At 35.1% G+C, this 26740-nt stretch overlaps 5 protein-coding genes across 7 annotated transcripts; 1 reads left to right on the top strand and 4 right to left on the bottom strand.

Annotated features, from left to right (window-relative positions):
• Positions 1-1678: 1678 nt before the first annotated feature.
• On the bottom strand, positions 1679-4484 carry LOC105158882 (putative serine/threonine-protein kinase PBL21). Its single transcript, XM_011075784.3, has 6 exons — positions 3640-4484; positions 3473-3508; positions 3192-3367; positions 2866-3055; positions 2307-2698; positions 1679-2045 (listed from the first exon to the last, which is right to left on the bottom strand). The coding sequence occupies exons 1-6, from the start codon at positions 3722-3724 to the stop codon at positions 1800-1802; spliced, it is 1125 nt and encodes a 374-aa protein (XP_011074086.1). The 5' UTR covers positions 3725-4484; the 3' UTR covers positions 1679-1799.
• A 3593-nt stretch (positions 4485-8077) lies between these two features.
• On the bottom strand, positions 8078-10127 carry LOC105159025 (glycosyltransferase family 92 protein Os08g0121900). Its single transcript, XM_011075957.3, has one exon. It carries the CDS (start codon positions 10038-10040, stop codon positions 8268-8270), a length of 1773 nt encoding a protein of 590 aa, XP_011074259.1. The 5' UTR covers positions 10041-10127; the 3' UTR covers positions 8078-8267.
• A 663-nt stretch (positions 10128-10790) lies between these two features.
• LOC105159024 (uncharacterized) lies at positions 10791-16058 on the bottom strand. 3 transcript variants are annotated; one of them, XM_088878976.1, is made up of 10 exons: positions 15514-16058; positions 14623-14662; positions 14450-14528; positions 14273-14318; positions 14098-14196; positions 12896-12964; positions 12471-12819; positions 12233-12381; positions 11194-11919; positions 10791-11088 (listed from the first exon to the last, which is right to left on the bottom strand). In XM_088878976.1, the coding sequence occupies exons 1-10, from the start codon at positions 15958-15960 to the stop codon at positions 11071-11073; spliced, it is 2022 nt and encodes a 673-aa protein (XP_088735102.1). In that variant the 5' UTR covers positions 15961-16058; the 3' UTR covers positions 10791-11070. The 3 variants fall into 3 exon arrangements, with proteins under 3 accessions (XP_088735102.1, XP_088735101.1, XP_011074257.2); XM_088878975.1 differs by having other exon boundaries at positions 10791-11081; XM_011075955.3 differs by having other exon boundaries at positions 10791-11919.
• Positions 16059-21520: 5462 nt separating this feature from the next.
• On the top strand, positions 21521-23145 carry LOC105158881 (uncharacterized). Its single transcript, XM_011075783.3, has 5 exons — positions 21521-21863; positions 21946-22129; positions 22239-22445; positions 22516-22707; positions 22792-23145. The coding sequence occupies exons 1-5, from the start codon at positions 21781-21783 to the stop codon at positions 22921-22923; spliced, it is 798 nt and encodes a 265-aa protein (XP_011074085.1). The 5' UTR covers positions 21521-21780; the 3' UTR covers positions 22924-23145.
• A 1003-nt stretch (positions 23146-24148) lies between these two features.
• LOC105158880 (HMG1/2-like protein) lies at positions 24149-26647 on the bottom strand. Its single transcript, XM_011075782.3, has 8 exons — positions 26487-26647; positions 26322-26377; positions 25241-25333; positions 25066-25123; positions 24934-24978; positions 24728-24808; positions 24515-24592; positions 24149-24426 (listed from the first exon to the last, which is right to left on the bottom strand). Exons 2-8 carry the CDS (start codon positions 26366-26368, stop codon positions 24406-24408), a joined length of 423 nt encoding a protein of 140 aa, XP_011074084.1. The 5' UTR covers positions 26369-26377; positions 26487-26647; the 3' UTR covers positions 24149-24405.
• Between the last annotated feature and the right edge of the window lie 93 nt (positions 26648-26740).

Genomic DNA, 26740 nt, shown 5'->3' with positions numbered 1-26740 from the left:
TTAGAATAACTTAAAAATCGAGAGAAAATGATGAGAATAAGTAAGAGTTTGAGTGTGAAGAATAACGTTACCAAATGACTGCACAAGGCCTATGTTTATAGGCGTGTCCAGAGCAGGATACGAGGTTTGTTGTGGAGTGTTGTACGTTGTCGGAAAGCCCTTTGAGTTGGCTATTATCCAGAAGAAATCGTTTGTCATTTGGACTTAATTGACCGAGATACATCAGGTGGAGTGAGCCTTGCCACATCTGCCTAAAAATTAGGGAATTGGTTACTAGCTGATTTCCAGCTTATTTGCCATCGATTTACCCGGAATCACCTATAAATATTTTAGGATAAGATGGATAAATGTGTGGGCAAGTTGTATGACGTGTCCCACCTAGTTGTATGATTACGTGTTCAGTTGAAATAGATTTATTTTTTGGTCCTATCAGTTTAGTAAAGTAGGAGGTAGACCTGTGAACCTTTCTATCCTACTAATAAGCCAGCTAAGCTGGCCTATCCTGTCCTGCAGGTGGGCTTATTCCAATAAATATAGGGGTATCAAACATAAATAAATTATTTTTCTTAGATCAAAAGAAAACTAGAGTCGAGAAAGATTGTAAGGATTAAAAAAAGAAGACATAGTGTTAAAATAAGAAATTATGTGAATATATTTAAATTCGGTCTAAATAAACTTTCGTTCTATGCGGATGAACGAATTTGAATTTAAATGAATGATTTAGAAAAAGAATTAAAAATGACTACATATTAAAACAATTTTAAGTCCTTCACAATGTCACTAAAAATAACACAACATGATAATCGAACTATTTAAAATTCTCTGCAACATATAATTATCCAAGCAAATACAATGGACTTATTATTACGTACTTAAACTCCTTAATTCCAAATCTATTGATCCAAACACAAACATTAAACATTTTTTACCATACATATAAACTGATAGCTATAATTATATGTGAACAAACATATTTTCACGACCCTTAAAAGATAACCATAAAAATGGAAAGCCTTCACTAAGTTTCCACAACTATCAACATGCGTTAGAGCACCGTGTGCATATGTGCACTCATAAAACATTTAATAATAATTTAAAAAAAAGTAAATTGCAATTATTTCTTCTAAAATTTGACATAACTACGAATGCCCCGTTATTATTTGAAAATTATAAATACCCCCTCAAATAGAAAATAATTATATAACTCCTAGAAAGTGAAATGAACATTACTATTTTACTCTTGTTGAATTTTTTTAAAAATAAAAAATATTTTAAGAAATATATAACAAATAAGGGTGAATAAAATAAATAATCTAGAGAGAATATTATTTAATAAAAATATTTTTTAAAATTATAATATATATAATTATAATTTATAATCCAAAAGGTCATTTTGGTCAGTTCACTACAAAAATTGGATAAAACCTAATGGGATAAGCTAGTTGTTAGACGAATGTTAAAATCAGGGGAGTTTGTAATTTTTCAAACAACGAAAAGGTGTTTATAATTATGCCAAACATCGGGGAATGTAGTTGTAATTTATCCTTAAAAAAACAATTTTTTTTTTCAAAAATAAATTAAAAAAAAAGGTGTTCAAAGAGTATTACAGCAACATATATAGCTACAAATGTGGGCAACATATTGTGTGTATTTTGCCTAACAACAAAAGTAACGTAAAAACATCATGACTTGCAATCTTTTCTGAGAACACCACTGTAATAATGCGATCAAAGTCATTTTGAGGTGAACTTTGTCAAGATCTTTGTCTTGTAAGAAGAATGGGACATGTTCAGATCTTTCTACATGAGACGGAGCGGTGATGCCGGAACTTGAGATCTGCCCTTACGCGAGGTGTCTGCCTGAGTGGCCAAGTACTCGAGCGCATGAACAACTTCGGTGATGTTGGGGCGGACGTTTGCTTGTTCGTGGATGCACAGTGAGGTTATTAAAACAGCCTGCTGCAGACTCTTCACCGAGTATCGCCCTTCTAGCAGCGGATCCACCATTTGGACAAATTGCTTTCGGTCTTTCAGGAATGGACGAGACTGCAACAATGTTAAGTATGTTACTAGTGCTTAGAACGGACACGAATTACATAAGAAATCAACTAATGTCGCAGGTGGTTGAGTACTCGTTGTTCGATAGCTGAAACTATGTATAAGAGGGTGTTTAGCTGAACTTATAATTTTAAAGATCTTATAAGATCATACATCTTATAATATGTATAATTAAAACATAAACATACGAGTTTCTACTTTTTTCCACTCTAAAAGGGCTATCTTTTAAGTTAAACATCATAAACTTACCCAGACAACCAAATTCTGCTCTCCGGGTTTCTTACTGAAGTCCATAGCCCTGCGCCCGCTGATAAGCTCCAAGAGGACGACGCCAAAGCTATAGATGTCTGATTTCAGCGTCAGCTTGCCGCTCATTGCATACTCTGGAGCACAATATCCATAGGTTCCCATCACCCGTGTAGAGACGTGAGTCTTGTCCCCGACGGGTCCTAGTTTGGCAAGTCCAAAATCAGATAACTTAACATTGTAGTCGTTGTCCAACAGTATGTTTGAAGACTTCAAATCACGGTATATGACGGGTGGATTTGCTCTGCAGTGGAGGAATTCAAGACCACGAGCTGCACCAACTGCAATCTTCAGTCTCGTGCTCCAACTTAGTGGCGTCTGATTGGGTTCAAGATCTGACAACAAAAATATGCACACATTGAAGATACCGTACAATGAGATCGATCCTCCCATGTTTTGCAAGCGCTCAACTCATCAGTAATGAAGAATTGTTTGCAACTTCGATCAAAGTGGAGAAATAGCACGTAAAGTGATCTAGAATTTCATGTTATACATTGCTTACCAAATAGGTGATTCTCCAGACTACCCATTGGCATGAACTCATAAACCAAAAGCCGCTGGTCACGGTCGGAACAATACCCGATCAGGTTCACAAGGTTGGGATGGTGCAGCAGACTTAGCATAAGAACCTCTACGACGAATTCTTGATTCCCTTGAAGCCCTTCATGATTGAGTTGCTTTACAGCAACAATCTGGCCACAAAAGCCAGCTGATCAGCACCATTTTTACCATAAACAACATCAATTTGATCCAACTATTCTTATCAGCTCCCAGAGAAGATAATTTCTTCAGTTCAGCTGAAAACTACCAGAAAAGCAGAGAGCTTACCATGCCAGATTCTAGGCGGCCTTTGTAAACGCATCCAAAACCGCCTTCGCCAATCAAATTAGCCTCCTTAAAGTTCTGTGTGGCCAGAGAGAGCTCCTTGAACGAGAAGCAGGTCGCCACATTGTCCTTGCTGTCTTTGCCTTTTGCTTTCACAAAGCCTCCCTTCTTTACACTCTCTTCACAATTCAAGAAAAAAAAACACAAAAACGATAAATGCCAGGCAGAGCGCTATATACTTAGTCAAAAATCTCAAACTTTTGTTGCTATACTCATCATCTTACCATTATCATTGACTTTTTGCTTTCCCCTCCCAGCAACTGCTTATCCAAGAATTGATCCAAAGACAACACCATCACATATCAAATGTCAAAACCAAACAACGTACTCAAAAGCAAGTCATCGTTGCATCAAAACAAACAAACAACCAAAGATAGCAAAAAGAATGAACCTGAGGAGTCAATGGATCTTGGGCTCATATCTTCATCAAAATCAACATCTTTGAACTTAGGGTTCATACAAGAAAAGCAATTCATTTCTTTTTAGCGTATTTCCGCCCTCTTTCTTTAACTCGTTTTGATGATTTTCCCTCTCGAAAAATTGATCCTCCAAGCAAAAACAGAAGAATTCAGGGAGACAACAACCCACAAAAAATTTCAACTCACCATCCCCAAATCAAACCTCCGTGTTCAAATCAAACCATACTCGGCAAAGCCATCAAAAAAACAGAAACACCCAAACACAAAAACAACAACAATTCTGGAGAGAGAACAATCAATATTCTCTCCCCTCTCAGAATGTCAGAAAACCCTAATCCCAAACAACAAATAACATCAAACTCATCCAAACCTTCCCACCACCACCTTTTACAGAGATCAGTACCCAAAAACAAAGATTACCACAACCCTTAAAAGCAACGGATAACCAAACACTTCACATACTAAAATTAGGGTACGACACCAAAAAAGGATTGCAATCTTCCTTGAAAAAAGAAAAAGAAAAAAATCCAACTGGGCACATTTAAATCCAAGAAAACAAACAAATATTGAGGTAAGGGTAGAATTATAGGGCCATTTCTTGGTATGTAAGCATTGGGCAGCCATGTTTTCACACCCTATATTTAGCTCATAATCTCACTTTCATCAGCCCCCAATTTTCGCGCCATCTTTAACGGTATTACCTTCCTTTCTCCCTACAAATGAAATCATTTCTTTTTCTTCTTTTCTTTTCCTTCTTGTGTGTGTGTGCGTGTGTTTCCATAGGTTGTCTGTTCATTTGGGAGAAGTGCAGTCTCATATTGCTGCTGCAGACACTCTCATTCACAGATGAAGAGCATTTGATTTAAACTTTGGAGAGGCGGGAGCTCCTATTTTGCCCTTGGAAATTACATTTTTGTTTATCTATACTAATATAAAAATAAAACCCCTATCACACTCACAAGCAACGATTAATACACCGCCGCATCAATTTTTTATGAAATCAAAACTGTGCTTCATGATAAAATAACTAATTTATTCAATTTTTAAAATTTACATTACATGATAAATTGTTACATTTTTCTTTCTTTCTTTTTATTAATGTAATGAACTGATTATATATTTTGCTCTTATTTATAATATATTTTAAAATATAAAAATTATTTATTATATGCACGTAAGAATGATATGCTACAAATTTATTTATAAATTCTTTTGGGGGCATTATGGACAGTGAATGGGGAGAAGGGGGAACTAGATCTCCGGGTGTTTGCATATAGTTGTTCTGTATATAAAATAGGATAAATTACAATAATTTTTCATAAAATTTGGTATAATTATAAATACTCTTTATTATTTGAAAATTACAAATACTTTCTAATGATTGATGAAATTATGTAATCCTTGAATGAAAGTATGAAATTATCAACTATTCTCTTATTATATTTTTTTTTAGTATTTAAATTTATCTTATAATTTGATGTGAATAAAAAATGATGTTGGATTTCAATTGGAATACAAAGTAATGAAATAAAATGCTAGAGGATAAATGAGTTAAATTAAGAGTGGAGTTACTAGTTTACTACGTATAAGTAAGAAAATAGAATTGAAGTAAAACTCTAAATAAGAGAATAAAGTTGTTGTTTCAACAAAAGTTGCAGCATGAAGGTCCGAGCTCTCAATTTATAAATAACCCTCAACAGGTTGAATAAAAACGACGAATTTGATGGGTCTTATCTCAAAGTAGTTGGATAAGGTTGGATCCCCACAATAGAGGGTTATTTCCTAATAGTTGAAAACCTATGATTTTCGATAGTGGTTGGAGTTTGCTGCGAATAAGAGTATATAATTCTTCCCGGATTTTGGAGAAGTGGTTGAGGAAATGCATTTCCCCAACAAAGTCCAAACTTTTAGAGCTTGGTGATTAGTTCTAGTTGGAGATGCCACGGCTGTCCTAAGAGGTCCTACGTGAATGCTACCTAGGTCATCTCAGAGGGCCCTCTTGGATTTGAGCCTCTTAGGCATTTTTAAGCCAATTTGCTTCTTAGGGGCACTTCTTACCGAACTCTTTGGAAGCTCTACCCGAACTAGACTTTTTGGAGGCACCCTAAGTAGGCCCTTACCCAAATTGAGCCTCCTAGGGACACCTTGAGACTTGCATTCCCTTTGGGCTCTTGCGAGTTTTTTCCTTTCTTTTGGACCTCTTAGGCCTTTTTGAGCTAGCACTTTTTATGGGCATCATTCAAGTTCATTTCTTCTCATCAAAGAAAATTTTGGTCAAAAAATTTTAATTGTTTTTAATAATTCATAATTACATTTTTTTTCTTCTCAAGAACACTACGTAATGTTTCTCTCTCACCTTACTTCTCTCTCTCTCTCTATATATATATATATATTTTTTCTTATAAATTTCCATATTTTTAATAAACCAACAATTATTTTTCTTTTTTCTCACGGGCTTCTTTCTTTCTCATTCTCCACACGACAATTGTTCCTCTTCAACTCACATTACAATTTTTTTTTATATGCTCATGAAAATCGAGTGCCACAACAATTAGTATATATATATATATATATATATATATTGATTCCCTAAATTGTTCAAGTTCACATTTTGTAATTAATCATCTCTTACCAAAATCTAAGTTAAATCGTCTTTCCCTATATCGTGTTGTACATATCAACGTACAGTTAGACATTTATTCTATTTTATCATATTGTATTTAATTTTGTGTATGAAATGTTTTCTGTCATTCATTTTTTAAATTTTCAACTTACCACACTCTTTTAGATACAAAAATTAATTTCCAATAAATTTCCCGAAAAGAAACCAATTAATTAAGATGTGAAAAGGGAGGAGGAACATAAACTAATGACAAATATTCATAACTGGAAAGGTTAGTTGTCCAATTCAACACGTAAGAAATCAATTGAAAACATGTAAATCTGGTTTCTAGAATCATTAATTAGCTGTAATTAAGAAATATTATGTACATTGCATCTGCAGGAAATTATAAGTGAAATTACAGTTGTTGACGAAGTATGGGGTGGGCACATTGATTGTCGTAAAGACGACTGACGTACTTCCTACCAATCAAATTAATGTGAAAGACGCTAAAAGATTCTTCCATTAATTATTAGCCTAAGCTTTTTAAATTCTATTTATAATAAGAAAGGTAAATTTTTTTTTAATTTTTTATATTTTTTTTTAGAATAGAGGAAAGATTTAATATATATGGTCATAAAGGACCGCATCGACTGGCTATAGATAATGATGATCGATGTGATGGCCATCATGAGGGAGATGTGGATCAGCTCCTCGACAGTGGAACCGTCACAGTAGATTGCCTCCTCTACTGCCCTAGTTCAATTTGCCGACAGATCCCCAATGTCGAACGACAATAATATGGATGACGCTGATGAGAAAGGTTAGGAATTTTTTTTTTCAATTTTGTAATCGAATAATATTTTCTTTAAATATTCATGTTTTATAAAATTTATTAAATTTTATTATTTCATGTTTATTCAATTAATTAAGTTTATAAATATAATTAGTTAAAATTTTATTAATTAATTTCATTATTTATTATAATTTATTAAAATACATAAACAAATAATTTATAAAAAAATTATTATAAAATAAAAAATTAAGAACGATTTTAGTAATTGTAAAGAAAATGTTACAAATCTAAACAAAAAATCGTTCCTAATATTAATGTTAAAACAGTTCTAAATACATGTTTCCAAATAAGATTGACCTTTCCCAAACAATTACAAGAAACTGTTCTAAATAAAAAAATTTATCGTGCCTAATACTCTTTCAAAAATTGGCCACCAAACAATTCCAATGACCGTTCCTAAATATATCACCAACATAAATAAATATAGTTTCAAAATTCAGGCATTAGTATTACAAAAACTGTTTCAAAAATGACCAAAAATAAATTATATAGTCTTTCCAAATATTATCCAATGTGTTCCAATTAAAAAAAATTGAATTCAAATATAATATTAGGAACGGTCAATATCAATGTATTACAATGACTATGCCAAATTGAAATGGTCTTTCACCAACCGTTCCTAAATATTATTATTAACACCTTCAGGAGTAACGATTTGTAAATCATTCCAAAATTCGGTCCAAAATAATTTCATCAATTTCGAACATTCCAAATGAAAAAAAAAATAAAAATCCTTTATTAAAACCCAATTAAAAAATCCTGCATTTTTTTTATAATGCTTCTTTTTAAGCCGTTTAATTATAAATAATTAATTAGTGTGTAACATGTTATTTTTGGATTAAACTCCCTTTATAAGTTTTTACCAAACCTTTCACAATATTTGATGAGCAATAAATAATGATGTACATGTTGAGACAAAGTGGAAGCATATGCATATGCATATGCATGCATCTAAAGGAGAACGTAATACTTACCAGAATATCATTTGTACATCCGTAATCTATGTCAATATATAACCACTTCTGTTCCCCTACCATCACAACCCTCTCATCAACCAATATATATAACAATCAATACTGAATCACACAAATTAATAATTGTATGTATATATATGTGCAATCCCTAGGGTTTCAAAAGAATTATCATCTTTGCCAAGCCATTTTGTAACCCGATCCCGATTCCATTCCGAACCACTTCCTTGCCAAGTCCTTCAATCCATGATCATGTACCTCACAGAACTTCTGAGCCCACCCATCCGGCTCAACTGCTGAAAACCCTAGTCCGGGCGCCCGATCATGGGACTTAGGGTTCAACTTTTGAGTCCAGTCGAGGACATAAGCCGATACGCGCCTCCTAAACTTAGCCCTAAACTCCGGCCACGCTTGATACTTGTAGTGATTCACCACGATATGGTTGCTAACAAATCTCTTGGTCTTGTAGCCCCGCCTCAACCTAAAGTGATGCACCACATTAAGTAATGAATCGTCGATTGCATCCAATAGCACTATGGACTTATGCCGGTTGTGGTGTCTTCGCCTACAATGGTACCCCTGTGTCACACCCATCACCGGATGAACCCTTTGCTCGGACGGACCAAATTCACGACAATTGATGCTGAGTTGCCCTAGTTTCGAAGAATTTCTTGCTAGTAGTGATTGTAACAAGGATGTCGAGGGTTTTGGCAAGTTATCCCACGATGACCTGTACACGAATTCATCGACATCGATGTATATGATCCATGTACAAACTTCTTTAGCATAAATGGCAGCATGTGAAAAACCAGCCTCTTGTGTTTTTGGCCATGCCCAAAAATAAGTTATGATATCAAAACCCTCTTTTACAAGCTCCTCCACAACTTGTTGCAAATCATCATCACTTCCATTATCATATAGCAAGAATTTCTCAACCCCTATTTTGGAATGGTAAATGACCCATTCCCTCAAGAACTTGGCCACATTGTTAACCATGGTGTTGGCGCACAGTAGGGATTTACCTTTCTTGGATTCTAACCTGCGCGGGGGTGTGTAGTAGGCTACGGATGGAACCACCTTGTTTTCCGTGACGATTTCTAAGGAGACTTTGATTGGCTCCGCTTCGCCGCCGACTGGGGGTACCGCAGTTTGTTCGGGCCGAGGACAGCGGAAGACCTCCTGCATGGAGGTAGTGACGGCTGTCCTAACGCCGTTAGAGGCGTCGTCGCCAAACACACACCGGAGTTCGCTCGGCTTCCGGTTGGTTCCCTGGTGAATGTTGACGCCCTTGACGAATAATACGACGTCGTCGTTGGTGGTCAGCGAATCGTACACCAGATGGGACCACTGCGAGAGCAGCGGCCATGAGAAGCCGTTTGTCTCCGGCGGATGCATCGGCGACTTTGTCAACAGCGGTTGCTTGAATGGAAGCCTCCGTCGAGCATGCAGCGGGAGAGGGCAAATAAAAGTCGCTCGATCAGGAAAAGGCAACCGGCCGAAATATTTCGCCGGAGATACCTCATTGTTTTCGAAGACACAGAAATCACCATTGGGATCTGATGAATTTTCCCTCCGGGGGACAATGACGAAAACCTCCCAGCCCGGCAGGAGAATCGAGGTGGTGGAGATTGGAGATGGTGGCAAAGGGGGTGGGGAATTTACGTAATGAACGGCTGTCAGGTTGTCAATGATAGCATAATTAGGGGGGGCGGCGGCGGGGAGGTTCTCTCTAATAGCATAACTGGGAGCGGGAGCGGGAGCGGGGGCGACGGCGATGGATGGGGTGGTGAGGGTGTGGGTGATTACATAATTGGAGGTGGCGGAGGGGGAGAGCTGGAGGGAGGAGGAGGCGATGGCGTGGCGGAGGTAGTGGTGGTAGAAGACAAGGCAAAAGGCAATTGAAGCGACGACGTATAGGAAGGGTGTACGGACCTGACAAGCCATGAAGAGAAGAGAAGAGAAGAGAAGACAAGGGAAGAGGGAAAGAAGGGAATATTAATTGTTAGGTATGTTTTGTAAATTGATAATTAATTGTCCATAATCCATTATATAATTATTGGGATTATTTTGATGAGATAATTTAAGAAATTATGCTTCTATTTAGTAAATAAGTGAAAAGAGAGAGAATTTTGGTAGTAAAGTATCATCAGTTAAAGATTATTCTTAAATGTCTGCACATTTATTGGTTATGTTGTATATATTAAATAAAAATATAAAATATAGCATTATTATTTTATAATATAAACTACAATGTATCGGTGGATTTTGGGTTTTTCTTAATACAATATTTCAATTATACATCTAAATAATGTTGAGGAATTGACACTTTTATACATCATTGTTATTATAAGTGTGGAGCAGAAACATTAGGGAATTGAAAACATAATAATAAATTTTAATCATTGACAATTCAACAGTCAATAAATAAACTTTTAACTACCATTAAAATAAATAAATACAGTGTATTGGTATACTCAAATTCATTTTTTTACCCCTTAGCTATTAGAGAGAGAGAGAGAGAGGTGAAAGGAATATGCAGAGCTTGACACCACACCAAAATATGGATCATCAACATCAACTTTTCTGTTTTGTCACCACACCAAACTTTAAAATTGAAATTTTTTATCGCCCAAGAGACTCTTCTAATCATAGTCTGCCACCACCATCAATTCGTCATTTTCAACCACCATCACATTCTATCAAATGAAGAAACTGACATAAACATTGTAGTGATCTTGGAGAAAAGAGTGTTGTGTCTCATCTAATGTTTTACATAATCATAAGCAGATAAATATTCCTTCTTTTTTTTTCCCTGTCCCGTAGTCAGCATTATAAAATGTTACAGTAAAAGTTGTTTAGTTACGCCTAAAGAATTAGATACATGACCTGTACACGCGCTGTCTCCTAAAGTCTATCGACCTGCAGCCCCGTTCGCAAGCCTGTGTTGGGCCCCGAAAGTCGAGAATTCTCCATACTAGGTAGGAGCTGCAGCCTTCAAAAATCGATAAATCAATGTTCAGAGTTGTAATGCCAAATCTGGCTGTTGGGGTGAACCAATCTGTAAGCTAGAAGTAGGTGAACTTGCTGGAACTCTTACATTCAGGTCAGGAGGAACTGAAAGAGTATGTCTTTGTTGAGAAGATTTCCCTGAATTCCACATTTCAGCTTCTGCATGTGAACCAGAGGCTTGCCCTTGTGCCATTTGATATCCAGGAGTTGAAGTATTCAACAACTTAGATTGCTCAGAATTCACATGGTTCATAGCCAATGAATGACTTGAAGATGGATCATTCCCAGGTGCCGCTGCCACCTTCTGAGACAAAACGGAAACCCCTTCTGTCATGGAATGTCCTGGGATTGCTACTTGTCCGGCAGCTGCAGATAAATTGTATCCAAACATTCCATTGAAACCGTTTCTGTACGAGTGATGTGGATTTTGCTGGGAAGGAAATTGCCTTCTCCAAGAAGAAGCATCGCCTTGTCCTATTACATCGTTCTGGCTGTTCAGTTTTCTGACAGCTTCGACCATTCCTTCAGAAGAACCGTGCGCAAGACCAGAACTGAAATCAGAAGTCGGAGGTGTCACAACTTTGCCTGAATTGCAATCACCAGCAGTGCTATTAGAAGATATCTGCTTCTCAGTTGAAAAAGGCAATGGCCGTGAAGGTGCTTCATTATCACCCACCCAGCCAGGACCATATTGTATCCCAGCAGGTAAGACAGCCTCTATCTTCTTTGTCGCCATTTTCCAAGCTACGGGGCCAAGATTTGCAGCATACCTAGCCAGGCTTCTGGCATAAGCAAGGGCTTCTTGAAGACCCACCTGTAAGTTCAGAAGGACGGTTAGGAACATGCTGGTATTTGCTAACAGCAAAAGATATTGAGATTAAGCTCATTGGGACTGGGGACAAGTTATGTTTACCAAAAAAAATTTACTAGCAAAAATTTTTTCTGCAAAATGCAATGGCATTAAATCCACCAAACAGGCAAAGGAGTAATATCAGGCTACTTAAAAGTAGCCAAAACAGGTATCATTTTAGCCCCAATCATGAGTTAATGACGTTTTAGCAAGGGAGTACAGATCTCCGAGTCACAGCCCACAACATCATAAATTTATGGTTTCTCAAAATACATACCGGCACTAATCGCTTCATATTTCCAATAGAATTCGGATAAATATGCAAATTGTTGCACAAAGACAGTGAGTCCCTGTAGGTATCACGCTTGTTCTCATCCACCGTAAACTGTTTCTTTCCGTATTTCATGTCAGCCCTTAAAATTGATGCTGCGAGTTAGAAAAGAAGAGAGTAACCTGTCTGCGAATGAAAATTCACTAATTGTGGAATTTCAGTGCAGCATGAAATGCACAAGTACCTGGAAATTCATAATTCCATTCCGTCGACCATTCAGAGTAGTTTTCACCATTTCTTGAGCGGTGAGATGATGTAAATGGATCTGTAGACCGAAACCTAAATAATGTAGATCCCTTTCTTAGATTGTAAGAATTAGATCCAGTTGCTTTATCTTCCCCATTAGCAAGAGTTGCACCTGAAGGTAGCTCAGCACCAACACGATCTACTGGGGACGTTTCAAGAGACTTCTTCTGATTCTTGCTGCTGGGGGGCCTGCCTCTCCTCACAACCTTGGGCTGTGGTTCGCCATCATCACCTTCATGCTTAAGATTTTCAAAGTCTCTCTTCGCAAGGTCTTGTATAGTTCGTGCCTGATGTTGCCCACTATTGAGATAGCAAAATAGGATAATAACCACAAGGGAACAAGAAATAACAGAATGCACAAACCTGCCGATAGTAGACGGTATCTGAAGCATTATATTGCATGGCATTTGAGCAAATCAAAAACACATCAGCCTGAAATCAGGAGGGAGAGGTCAGTTTGATTCAACAATTCGCCATAACAACACCACAATATTAAACAAAATCAAATTAACTAAATTGACCAAAATTCACATTAATGACAACGCTTGAAAACAAGTTCCAGCAGCACAAGAAAGATCTTCCGAAAATAGAAAAATATGAATATTTTCTATATTATCTGAATTCTGAAACCCATCCAAGAAGGTTTAGGTAAAACTTCCACTGCACCAGTAGAATATGCCCAAATAATTCTTTAAAGGGGATAATGCAATACAATAAGAAATACCTATATCATAACAGAGAACAAGGTCTGCCGCACATTCTTTAACAGAATCCAGTAAAACACACCAGCAGGCATCCACCCTGGTGAATGCATCGACATCACCATCCCCAATTTTATTTTTTGGCAGGTGCTTTTTGACAATTGTGTGCCAAGCAATAATTGATGGGTAAGCAGATTCCAGGCTATAACTCATTGAGAAATGAATTCTAGATACCCTTGCTACACGGCTGTTCCTTTCATTTTACACTTTTATTCTGACATTGTAGCTTAAGAGAATGAATATATAGCATAATATTATGTTCTCAACCAGGCAGTCTCTATCCCAGCATGCTCAGCATGTCAAGCACATAAGAAATATCTATAATCAGATTCTCAATATATCTACACAGCAACCCGCACGCTTCTTCAACAAAAGATTTTACGATGATATTGTTGTAGTTAAACCCTAGAGAATTACTTGACACACAACACCTGAGAGGATTCAAGAAAGTCCATACAATTAAAAAGCTACACAAGCTATAAAATAATAAACCAGATTAAGAAATGACAATAGCCTAAGTCTGATAAAAGCCAGAGACAACAAGAAGACAATCTTTTAGAACCATTATCATACAAGAAGTCATTCCCATAACTGCAGAACACAAAGTTCAGGTTCTAGATAGAGTATGATAAATACATGGAAGTAACTGAAAGAGATGCATCAAGCAAAAAGCTACTAGAAAAGCTAGCATAATTCGATCTGCTGCAGTCTAGACAATTTCAACCACCAAAAGAGAATTCAAATTCAGATCAACAAGAAAATCATCAGTTCAAAAAGTTCCATCTCAGATTACTCAAAACTAACCTCCAAATCTTCCAAGGTTTTATAAGCCCCATCATCCAGTTTCTTCCTCACCGTCCCAAAATCCATAGGTTGCTCTATTATATCAAAATAATCAGGTAGCTGCAACAAAATTAACTCCATATCAGCTGCTGAGAGCATAAATTTATACTATCATCAATTAATATGATGTCATCACCTCATTGGGATCAACCGGCTCAGAAAATACCCCATAAGTGTCCTTTCTGCATCAACATACATCCAAGAAACTTAACACTGACAAACTGACTATTGAAAAACCCAAAATAGAACAGTACGAGATATAAAGAAATAAATATCTAAGAAAGATAAAAGATGCATACAACAAACCACATACTTCTGAAGCCTGTCAAGAATGAAGACCAACAACTTTTTGTCTGGCAAAGGAGTTGTGGGACCAGACTCCAATGGTGATCCTGTCCGCAAAATTAAATGAAATGACCAGTCATATAAAACACAAACAAAATGTTTGCCAATTATTCCAAAATCAAGAAGGGTTGTGTTTCGAACCATGTCCAGGAGTGCCTGTCGCTTTCACGTCCTCTTTATCCTGCAACAATAAACGTAAGCACCATTACTTCTCAAAGTAAGCAAATTACACAAGAATCATCCAGAGTGAAAGTCCAAGTGAAGAGGTTCGAGGAGGAAGCAGTTACTGGCAAAGAGCATCAGCAAGTACAGAAAAAAATAATACCACTGCCTTGCAATCTAAAGAACAATAATCAATTCACAGTAAGATAATTATCATAACATAAAAACTCATGGTAAAGACAAATCTGAACTTTTTTCAAGGAACAATGCTTTATAAACAAATGAAAAAGTATATTCACTTGAAGAAAGGATGGTCTGTATAGATAAAGTTCAAGAAAATTAAATACAAAATAAATTAGCAATAGTAATATATAGAAAGTAGCATACAGATGTAGGTATGCACGTACGTATGTTGCTATATAGAAACTACAAAAGTGGAAAATAAATTCATGCAAAACCCAGATTTCATTACAAAGAAAACAGAATTAAATACTCTGCTTTATTTTTGCAATATACACTTGACTGAGTCAAAACACAGCACCCACTTCAGATTTTCAGAAGTCAGAGCCTCCCAAAATAAAAGAAATAGAAAAGAGAAAAAGACTTCAATAAAAACATATTTTCGCGCGAAATCCCAGAAGCCCTTCAAAATTTTCAAATTACATCCTACAATTTGAAACCACCAAATTTTTCCGCGACCCAATATTCCCAAAATAGCAAAAATTGCTTCCGTAAAAGTTACCAAAATTTTCAAGAAACCTATGCAGAAAACAATCAAAACCAGTTTTCTCCACAGAAATCCCAAGTGAAACACATCCAACCCCCCTTCAATTTCCCACAATTACACAAAAGTTACCCAAAAACCCAAACCTGATCCAAAACCTCGTCGTCAGATCCGCGATCAACTTCATTAATCTTGCGTTTCTTCGCACACTCCGCCCGATCCTCAGACTCCGGATCTGACTCCGAACCCGACCCAGAGCCAGAACCCGAATCAGAATCTCGAGAATGCCGCCTGTTGTCCCGCTGGTGATGTTTTTCCCCAAGCTTAGTGTTGTCATTCGATTGAGGCAAGCGAACAACGAGCTTGACCTTCTTCTCCTTGCGCTCGTCCTCATCGTCATCGAATTCCGGCTGCGGCGGGGAATTGAAATGATTAGGGTTCCGGCGCGTGGATCGGCGGTTGGTGGAGGGAGTGGAATTGGAAAGAGTGGGTTTAGGAGGAGTTGAGTGGGGAAGAGGGTTCTTGGAAGGACGGCCTTTCTTCTTCTTTCCCTTCATCTCCACTGTTGCTGCTGCAGTTGGTACCTTACCCATTGCTTTGGGCTTTGGAGAGAGAGAGAGAGAGGAGAGAGAGAGAAGGGGCTAATTTTTCTTCCTTTTTTCTTCTCTCTTTTTTCTAGTACTACTGTTGCTATTGGACTATTCTTCTTTAATATTTTCCTTACGCTGTCGTTTTGATTAGTGTTTACTGTTTAGAGATGTTTTTCTTTTTTTTCTTTTCTTTCTTCGGTGGGTAGAAGTTAGATACACAAAGGGCCGTGGGGTGGGCGTCGGGTCGGATATTACGGATTTAAATCATTTAAATTGAATATTCAAAATTTTGAGTCGAAATTTCTATTTTAAGTTTAATCTTTTAAAATAAATTTTTTTAATTTATTATAATTCTAATTTTAATTTTATAAACTATGAGTCTTTTAATATATTATTTTAATCGTTTAGTATATTAAGAAAAAGTAAAATTCAAAAGTTTAACTTCAATTAACTAAAGTAAATAGTAAAGTATTAAAATAAATTAAATAAAACTAAACTAAAACTTAAGTTAATTATTATAAACTAAAGTTTAACAAAATAAATATTAAATACTAACTTTTGGATTTGATAAATTCATTTCACATTTTTCTTGAGACATTATGGGATTTATAGAATTACAAATTATTAAAATAAAAGCAAATAAAAAATATTTAAAAATATTTATTTCTTGGGAAAGAAGAAGAAGAAGTTTTGAAGAATATGTGATGTGTGTCTACAAAGGTCCTATATGGATGCTATCTGTGGACACTACGTGATATAAGCTTTAATTTTACTCAAAGGATTTCAAGCCTATAAGCTTATTTGTGATCCTATGAGGCTTTTTTGGATCTGGGCTTCTTTGAATTTAAGTCCATTGAGCTTGTTTTGACGAATTTATTTTTTGGAGGCAGTTTCTATTTGACTCCCTAGAGTTCTACCTGGACTGAGGTTTCCAAGAGCATCTTGGGCCCTTACCCGAGCTGAGCCTCTTGGGGGGGGGGGGGGGGGGGGGCATCTTAGACATTGCATTCATTTGGACTCTTGTGATATCTTTTTTCCTTTTGAACAGCTTGGGTCTATTTGAACTAACTCATTTTTATGGACATCATATATATTTAAGACAAACTTTTTTTTTCTAAGCATTTTCGTAAAATGATTTATGCCGAAATCATGAAAGATATATATGAACTATAACAATAAAGAATAATTAAGCATATAACAAAAATAAGGGTATAGTAAACAACATATCAGTATATTATAAATGTGATATAATGTGAATATAGGGACATAATTATGATAAAAAATTTAGGACACAGTACGGCTCAAGCACGACTCCTCTATAGATTTCATATATAAAAAATAAAAACACATGTAAACAAGAAACTATACAATTCGATTTAGTTTGTAAATTTGTAAATTTATAGATAAAACTATAACAAGAAATATGTTCTTTTACTTTTTTTTTTTCCAAGTAAAATATGTTCTTTTTCTTTTTCTTTAAGTAAAATATGTTCATTTCAATTAAAATTTTAGATATAAGCAAATGTGACATTATTGTAAGAAACAAACAAAGAAAAAGTAGCATAATTAGAAAAAGGGAAATTAGAAAGAAAATGAGGTAGAATGAAATTACTTGGGATATACAAATTCTTTTAATTAATTTTAGGATTTCATTTTTCAATTTTGCAATCCTTAAACTTAAATATACATATATACATATATATATAAGTCGAAGAAATTAATATGTCCAAAACGTATCAAGCGTGTCAGTATTGTATTCTTGTCGTACCCATATCGTAAATTTTTTTTAAATTTTTGAACACATTAAATAATGTGTTAGACACGTTATGAAAACTGTATTGATATTGTATCTATATCCAATGTTTGTCGGGAACTGCACAAAAAAATACTTGGAAGTATCGGTACAAAAATACATATTACCTAAAAGGCAATGGAAAGATATATTGAGTGTGTGTAGTGGATTGATCCATGGACATCATGTGCTCAAATTCTTTTTTTTTCTAGGAGTGGATTAGTTGAGAGGCACGTAGTAGATGAGTGGGGAAGGACACCATGGAAATTAAGAGAGATTTGAAGGTTATGTTGGTCATTTAAATAAGATCATATTGGGTTTTATCACGTTTCGACGTCTCGTAGCTGAATAATTTGTAACTGCTTTTTTAAGCTATAATCGGCTTATATTTTTAAGGGCGTGTTTTAGAGGGTATTTGGCCGAATTTATTTGAAACATCTTATAAACTCATACGTCTTATGAGGTATTTTAAGAGTTTAAAAGTAGATTTTTAAAGTGTTTGAATAAATAAGATATCAGAGTTTATATGAAAGGTAAAAGTGAAATAATAATAAAATTATGATTCTGGTTTCGTCTATTGGATATTAAAATTAAAGAGCTTATAAGATATTTTTAAAAAATGGGACGAATTTAATTTGTTTTAAAGAGCTTATAATATCCAAAATATCTTATACTAGAAATCTTACAAGTTTTTCTTTTTGTTTTTTACAAAAAATGCCAATCAGTTTTTAAAAACTTATAAACTCTCAAACATCTTAAAAGACGTTTTCAGGAGTTTATAAACTCAGTCATACACCGTCTTAGACTGTGATGATGGTTGAAACTGAAACGAACTAAATCTTTTTATCTGTTACTATTATAAAGAAAAACTGTGTTAGAGACACAAAGCGACAGTTTTGACACCACTGCACTAATTTTCTGTGATGCCGAAAATACCTTCGACTGATAAGATAACTAAGTTATTCAGCTTTTCAAATTTTACATTAACTTAACCATCGAATTAACATATTCTATTCTTATTTATAATTTATTTTAAAATATAAAAATTATTTATTTTATACATACAGAAACGACTAGTCAAAAAAAAAAGAAAAAGAAATTAGAATACAAATTGCACAAGAGTGCAAGTATTAATTGGGTTGCGTGTGAACTCATATACTTCATGTGATACTCTGAAAAAAACTTCAACTTTGTCGTATTTTCAGCGGTTGTTCTTTTGATTACTTACACATCAAACTTCACAAAATGGTAAGTTTTATTTCACATCTCCAAACTTCTTTACTATATTTCTTACAAATATTTACCAGTCATATGTAATTGGAAAAAATTGCAATTTAATCCGCTGTTACATGAAAAATGAACACACACAAAAATTTCCTTTAAAAAAAAGGAGCAAATTACTTTCTATATTGAAAAATAAAGTAAATTATCTCCCTGTCTAAACCATCGATAGGGGGTAATTTGCTTTATTTTTCAAAATACAGAGGAATTTTTACTTATTTTACACATCACAAAAGAGTAAATTGCATTTAGCCCTATGTAATTCGATTCAAGCTGGATTGGTATAGACTTTCCCATACTAAACTCATATGTTCTTCAATTTGGATGACCTTTGTCGGCTTTTGTGAACTATACTTTCGAACTTCAAATGTGCAATTTGATGGGATCGATACTTAGGTTGATTGTGGTTGAACACAGGGACTTATTTTTATACATTTCTAACTGGACTTTCATATACGGAAGTTTGTGGGGAAAAATATTTCGTGAATTTTTCATAAAATAAACTTATGAGATCAAGAACATTTTAAGAGCTTACTAAAAGTTAGATGATTGTCCTATATTTATCTATATCTATATCTATACTAATATAAAAAGAAAAATCCACTCACAAATGACGGTTAATGACATAGTCATACCAATTTTTTTTGTGAATGTAAAAAATGTCATTCACGATAAAATAACTAACTTATTCAACTTTTCAAAATTTACATTAAATGATAAATTATTATTTTTTCTTTCTTTTTTTCAATTAATGTAATATAATAGTTTATACATTTTACTCTTACTTATAATATATTTAAAATATAAAAAATTATTTATTATATACATATACAAACGACTAATTATTAAAAAATAAAGAGTATGGGACAATTATTGATACAGTCAGCACAAAAGGCAGTAGGAAGGAATTGAGAGATTGGGCTCATGGGCTTGTGTATGCTCAAAGGTGAGGAAGACCCAAATTTGAGTTGCAAGGTGAGGATAAGGAGAGATGATAGCCCAAAAGTTCATCCATCATGTCCTAATTCCTGTTTTTCTTTCTTATTATGAAAATTTATTGCAACTCATAAGTTCTAGTTTCTAACAAGTATGTTAATTACAAAATTATTCATTTTTAATAGGTTAAAGAAAATGAGTCTAAAATAAAATTCATAATTACTACGTCAAATAACTCGGATATAATCTCAACCTTGCAATTAATGAAAGACATCTTTTCTCCATATTTTGAAACTTCAGTTGAAATAGCGACAGATGAAATTTTGGGACTTAAAATACGAGTATTTAAAAGTACAAATTATTCACGACTAAAGCATAATCCAAGCCGGAACACTGCTTATTTATCTGTGTTTACATTTCGGATTTTCAGAAAAAAATATGTAATTTCAATTTTGTAGGAGTTTTCATGTGAAATGAAAATATATTTGAATTAATTAATGAAATTATAGTTTATATTAAAGTGTAACGTCAAATCAATGTATTTTGAGTGAAAACATATAGAAAATGAAAAGAAAAGAACAGAAGTTATTAAGGTGATCATCTAATTTTTGCACTCTAAAGGGCTATATTCAATAATTATAAAAGCTGGTCCAATCACCATTTGGTAGCTGCAAAATTTTGGTGACTGAAATCAAATGCAATCACATGGGAAAATGTACCAAAATTGAATGAACTCTCTCTATTATTGAAATCTAATCTCACCTAGCAAAGAAAATTATATTTTCCTCTATTTTGCATGCTATAAGTGCTAAAGCTACCACAAATGTGGACCAACAATCAATTACTAGTGTAAGTACCCTTAACATGACTCTATCTTGAATTTCTATTTTTCTATATGTTGGGTAGGTGAAGATTACAAAGCTTTTAATTTTCCATAGTTTTATTCATTTTGAGATGAAAATTTAGGTTAGAGAAATTCCTTTCTATAAAAATAATGGGTTTTCATAAAATTTTTAGAAAAGATTTTTTAAATAATTCAAGAATTATCATAGAGTCGAACGTCGTGTGCATACCATAACACGTCAATTTCTATGCCTTAGCTTTAGCCATATGGCATATACCATTTAATGGACCCCTGTGCCTATGTTACTACCATCATTTAATAAAAAATGGGCTAGGCAATAATTATCATCTACACATATTTTAACATTCGGAATCACATAATTGTAAGATTTAAAAGAAAAGGGGGGGGGGGGGGTGGCAAAGAATTGTAGGACAGAAATTGAGTTGAAGTTCGTGAGTGAAAACTCTTGTAAACCGACTCATTTTTGTACACATCTAAACTATTCATTCACATAGGCCAAGAAATAAGTACTAAATCTACTCAAATTTATGTACAAAAGCCATAATGATCAATCACAGCACTCCAATCCTTCCCTCAAAGAATAAATTCTTCTTGTCTCAACACTAACTCCCACCAAATTTAAAGAAAAACAACAAAAACAATAAGTGACAACTTTTATCTCTTTCTACCTTTTTGACTTATTTTTTTTCTCCTTCAACAAAGGAATAAACAAACTTGTGGATATGTCTTTATCAACATACTCACAGCTGATATAGTCAGCTAAGTTACCACTCTAGCTAGGAGGACTACTATACTTATGGTGCATATATAAGTTGGAGCAAACCAGCTACTGCATGAGTGAGAAGAGATCAAACTTTAGGAAAAGCTCTCCATTTTTGTAGTGAATTGCTGCAGAGCAGATTTGTTTGATTTCTTTTTTATTGTCGGCTCGTTGTTGATCAATACCAAAATGTGCATTTCCGTGTTCCTGTGGCAGTCCCACCCTATGTACCCGTTTCTTCTCTTGCTCAACAGAGATGAATACCACAACAGGCAAGTTCCATGTCCACACACTGCATGTGTTGAAAAAACATTGAATCTTACTTGTGTTTGAAGTGGTGGTTGTGTGTTTTAGGCCTACGAAACCGGTGGGATGGTGGGAATGCGGTGAAATATTAGGCGGAAAAGATGAAGTTGCTGGCGGAACATGGTTGGCCTGTTCGAGACAAGGTAAAGTGGCTTTTCTAACAAATGTGCTGGAGCTGCATACCCTCCCTGAGGCTAAAAGCAGAGGAGATCTCGTCATTCGTTTCCTTGAGGTAGACTTATATATATATATATATATATATATATCTTTATGTTAGAAGCTAATTATCATTTGTGTATATGCAACTATCAGTTCACCGTGGTGTGTTTGTTGGTGGGCAGAGCAATAAGAGTCCCAAAGCCTTTGCAGAGGAGTTGGTTGAAGAAGGAAATCAGTACAATGGATTTAACCTTATTGTAGCTGATCTTGCTTCCAAATCCATGGTTCATGTCTCAAACAGGCCTAAAGGAGAGCCTGTTTCAATTCAAGAAGTTCTTCCAGGCATTCATGTCCTTTCCAATGCAACGCTCAACTCTCCATGGCCTAAGGTTTACTGTTTTCTTACTTATCCAATCAAGAATAAACACCGAACTCCTCTTATATATATTTGTTTGTCAGGCGGAGCGCTTGGAGAGGAGCTTCAAACTGCAACTGGATCAATACGGTGAAGGGGAGATCCCGGTGGAAGAGATGGTGGAGAAGCTAATGAGGGACAGAGTGAAAGCTGATAAGAGCAAGCTACCAAATATATGTTCTCCTGACTGGGAACTTGACTTAAGCTCCATATTTGTTGAAGTAGACACTCCACTGGTAAAACCTTTCCATCTAACATAAGCTCGACAATTTCTTGATTCTAGCTTTTAGCCTCATGATTATCACTTTGGCAATGAACAGGGGAAGTACGGCACCAGAAGCTCCGCTGCATTGACTGTAAAAGGTAGCGGAGAAACCAGCTTCTATGAGGTTTATCTTGACGGAGACGTATGGAAGCAGCACACCTTGAACTACAACATTCAGAAACTGTAATTTTAGTGATATAAGTTGTCAACAAACTTCATTAACTATTGTTCCCTGAAAAAAAAAAAAAAAAAAAGAACGTATTAAGTGAGATCAGTTCATATTGTTAGTTTTACTATATTGTTTAAGGATGTTTGAATCAAAGTCTAGTAATAAATGGACCATAACAATTGTACGTTGTCTGTATCCTGAATGTCCATAGAAATAATATATGTTAAACGGGTTTCTCCATTCTTGTGTATTATACTCGATCAAATGTCATTTATCAAGAGAGGGAACTTGGTGTGTCTTTTATTATGATTTTCATGTTGGGGCTATCTCGTGTACGTGGTCGTCTTCTTTTCTGTAAATCCTCATCCTGGTTAAATATATAGCCAACTACCGCTGAACCGCCTAGCGATCTCATCAAGTTCGTACTACAGCAATTTATTAGGGTCGGAGCAAATAGAAGATAAGACAAGAACGCAGGCATAGTGATCAAAGAGTCTTCCCGTAAAGAAAGCCACATTTACTTAGAAACTGAACAAAATCCGATAATACGAAAACACAACAATTTGCATAGAGTGATGAAAATGTAAAAGTTGACAATTAATCAGGCTGAGGCACAGCAAATGAGGAAATACAGCTACTGCAAGCCACAGACGCCATACGTTTGTCACAAATGGAAATCTGTTGCTCTGACAGAGCAGGAAAAATATAGAAAGAAAAGAAATGCATGAAGAAAGCCTACATCACGGCAACAAAATGCATCACATAATTGAATGAACAAAAAAAAGTAGGGAAAATTTAATGATATGGTTCAAATACTCCAGAGTTGGACCACCTGACACTATTACTCAACAAAGGCAGAGATTGATAGTATCATCAATACATGTAAAGAATTCAGTATGTATTGAAGCCGTATACGTAGTTCACCATATTAAATAAGTAAAAGTATGACAAGACACCCTACTTAGTTACTCCATTGTTGCAAATGAACAAGTTACATAAAACAAAGAAAAATCAGAAAATGATTCTCAAATTAGACCTTTATACAACAATTACCTATATCCACAAAATTATGCTACAAATTAATACTCCAAGGTTTCAATATCTCCAATAGTAGAAAGTAGATCAATAACAGAAGCTTTTCATACATTGAAGAAAACATCATCACCATCATACCAAAGGAAACAAAACATAAGCAATAAATTGAGAAAAAAATACCCAAAACTAATATACACAACTGTGCAACTGAGGGAGAAACTAAGCCTTTCATTTAAAACTACAATAATAAGCATCCATGGTCTAACCAGTTAACATAAGCAACAAAGTATCCCATATTATAAACTACTCATTCAGGTCACTAGATCAAGTGGGGAAGGTGAAGGCCTATCCATGTCCAGAAAATCATCCACATATATTGACAACGTCAATGTCAATGTCAAGAAATCAACATATACTATAGCCGAGCATCAAAATCACTTCTAATCGAATCATCCATCACAGCACTCAGTCATCATCTTCTTCCTCCTACATCAAATTGAGCAAAAATTTACTGTCAACATAACTGGAACGTTATTGGTTAATGACAGAATTGAATACTTAATACACAACTGACCTCTCCACTGCCTTCCTCATCTTCCTCGTCATTAACCTCAGACTTTGACTTGTCGGACTCATCATCACCCCCTCCAGCCTGTTACAATGTGCAAAAGCCACTTTAGCAGTTTCAAATTTAACAATGGTATAACATCTAGAACATACTTGTCATAGGAAACAATATTTAGTGTTAGTAATTACAAGTGGGATTATTGCAATAAAAGTGGATTACCAATTTTCTGTTGTAGGCTTCCATTTTTCGTTCATATTCCTCCTTTCTCTTCTCTGCCTTTGCCACAAATGGAGCCTTTTCCTAATATATTAAATTTGTTTTGTTACATAAGAAGTTCGCTGTCAATAAGGATACACCCAAGCACAAAAGCGAGGCCAGATTATCAACATAGGGGCCTCAGATATCTGGAATCTGAAATATGTTACCTCATCACTCAATGACTTCCACTTATCACCACCAGCTTTACCAACCTATATTTGGCCGATTTACTGTATCAGAATTCATAAACAGAACAAAAAAGGATAGTTGAAGAGATAGCAAAAGAAAGAGCAACTTACAGCTGCAACTGATTTGTTGTTAGGGTGCTTTTCCTTGTATTGCTTCCTAAAATCTTCCCTGCAAATTTTATTAGGATGATACAACAGATTAGAAGCATCAACGATGAAGCAGACCAAATTAAAAAAAGAAAAGGAGGGGGGGGGGTGTCAGTAGGTGCTAATAGGATTTACATACATAAAAACAAAGAAAGCACTTGGAGGCCTCTTTGGCTTGTTTGGGTCCTTTGCTGCTTTCTTCTCCTTCTTTGACTGTTTCTTCACAGCAAGCCTGACATTATCATCACACGATCAATGATATTTTATAGCTCAATCGGAAAACATCAAACAAGCCAAAAAAAATGCTAACTTTATAAAAGAAACCAAACTAGACCCCCAAAAATAAAGGAAAAAGAACTGACCTATCAATATAATTCAAAGTATTTATAAAAAACGAGAAACAAAAACTTGGGTGATGATAAAAGCATTAAAACAGTAATGGATAACAAAATAGTTGCCAAGTTCTTCAAAATAATCAGACAGCAGTTTTCTCAAAAACTAATCACTTTATATCGCTAAGGAAACATAAGTTTGGAGAAATAACAGTCACACACATCATAGTAACTCTCATGCTAACTTAGTTCATCACCAGGCTCAGCTGATTAGCCTCTCAAGTTTCTATTGAAATGTTTATACATCAATAACAATCTATCTCATCAACATTCGATAATGAATGACAAACAATCAAAACAGAGTCAAAGGTACACCACAGAACTCATAAATAGAAAGCCTAGCTCATTTAAACTTGTCCCTAGAAATTTTTTAAGAAAGACAAATACAAAGAAATGGACAAAACTAATGCAAAAATTGTTAAAACAACAATGGTTAAACTAACTCTCAGGTCCATCAGTAAAACAACACTCATGTTAATTCTAATCATAAAGAAACAATCAATTAAACAAAAGAACAAACAGAAAAACAGAATAAGGAAGAGACATACTAAAGAAATGAACACATCTAAATCCGAGATTGAACCATTCGACACATTTACTGACTATAATAATAGACTTCAAATAAAAACCTCAAAACAAAACGCGAAATGAATTTAAAAAAAAAAGAAAAGAAAAAGAAAAAAACGAAACGATAACATATAAAAAACTCACGAAAATAACTAGACACATCAATTAACACATTAAGCACGGCGACACACGACCTACATCTACGAAACAACAAAAAGCAAAACAAAATCCACAAAAAACAGAGAAGAAAACATCGCTGACCTGCTGTCGGCCTTCCTCGAATCAGCCTTAGATTTTCCACCCTTCATGACGAAACACTTAAAATAAAACAGAGAATCAGACAAACAAAACAGCGAAAAACCTAACAAAATTGCAGAAAAAAAAAAGATAGGCAAAAACGAAACGAATCAGCTTATTCAAACTTACCTTAAGCAGTAATAACCTAGGGTTAGGTTTAGGGGTTCCCTTGGGGGTTTTTTTTTTTCTCTTATTTCGGGGAGAGAATGAAAAACAAGGGGGCGGGGAGAAAGCAGATATGGCGTGAATGTGATTATTAAAAGGGGGAGTTGAAAATATTGAAAACTGACCCTCCAAGTCGCGAACCCACTTGAATATCAGCGGGTTTGTGGCTTTAGGCGGGATCTAAAATTTTCCGCCACGTGATTGACACATTCTATTTG

Source organism: Sesamum indicum, linkage group LG3 (assembly GCF_026168435.1).
Source record: "Sesamum indicum cultivar Baizhima isolate 11 linkage group LG3, ASM2616843v1, whole genome shotgun sequence".
NCBI lineage: Eukaryota > Viridiplantae > Streptophyta > Magnoliopsida > Lamiales > Pedaliaceae > Sesamum > Sesamum indicum.
This window is presented reverse-complemented; position numbering and strand designations above follow the sequence as displayed.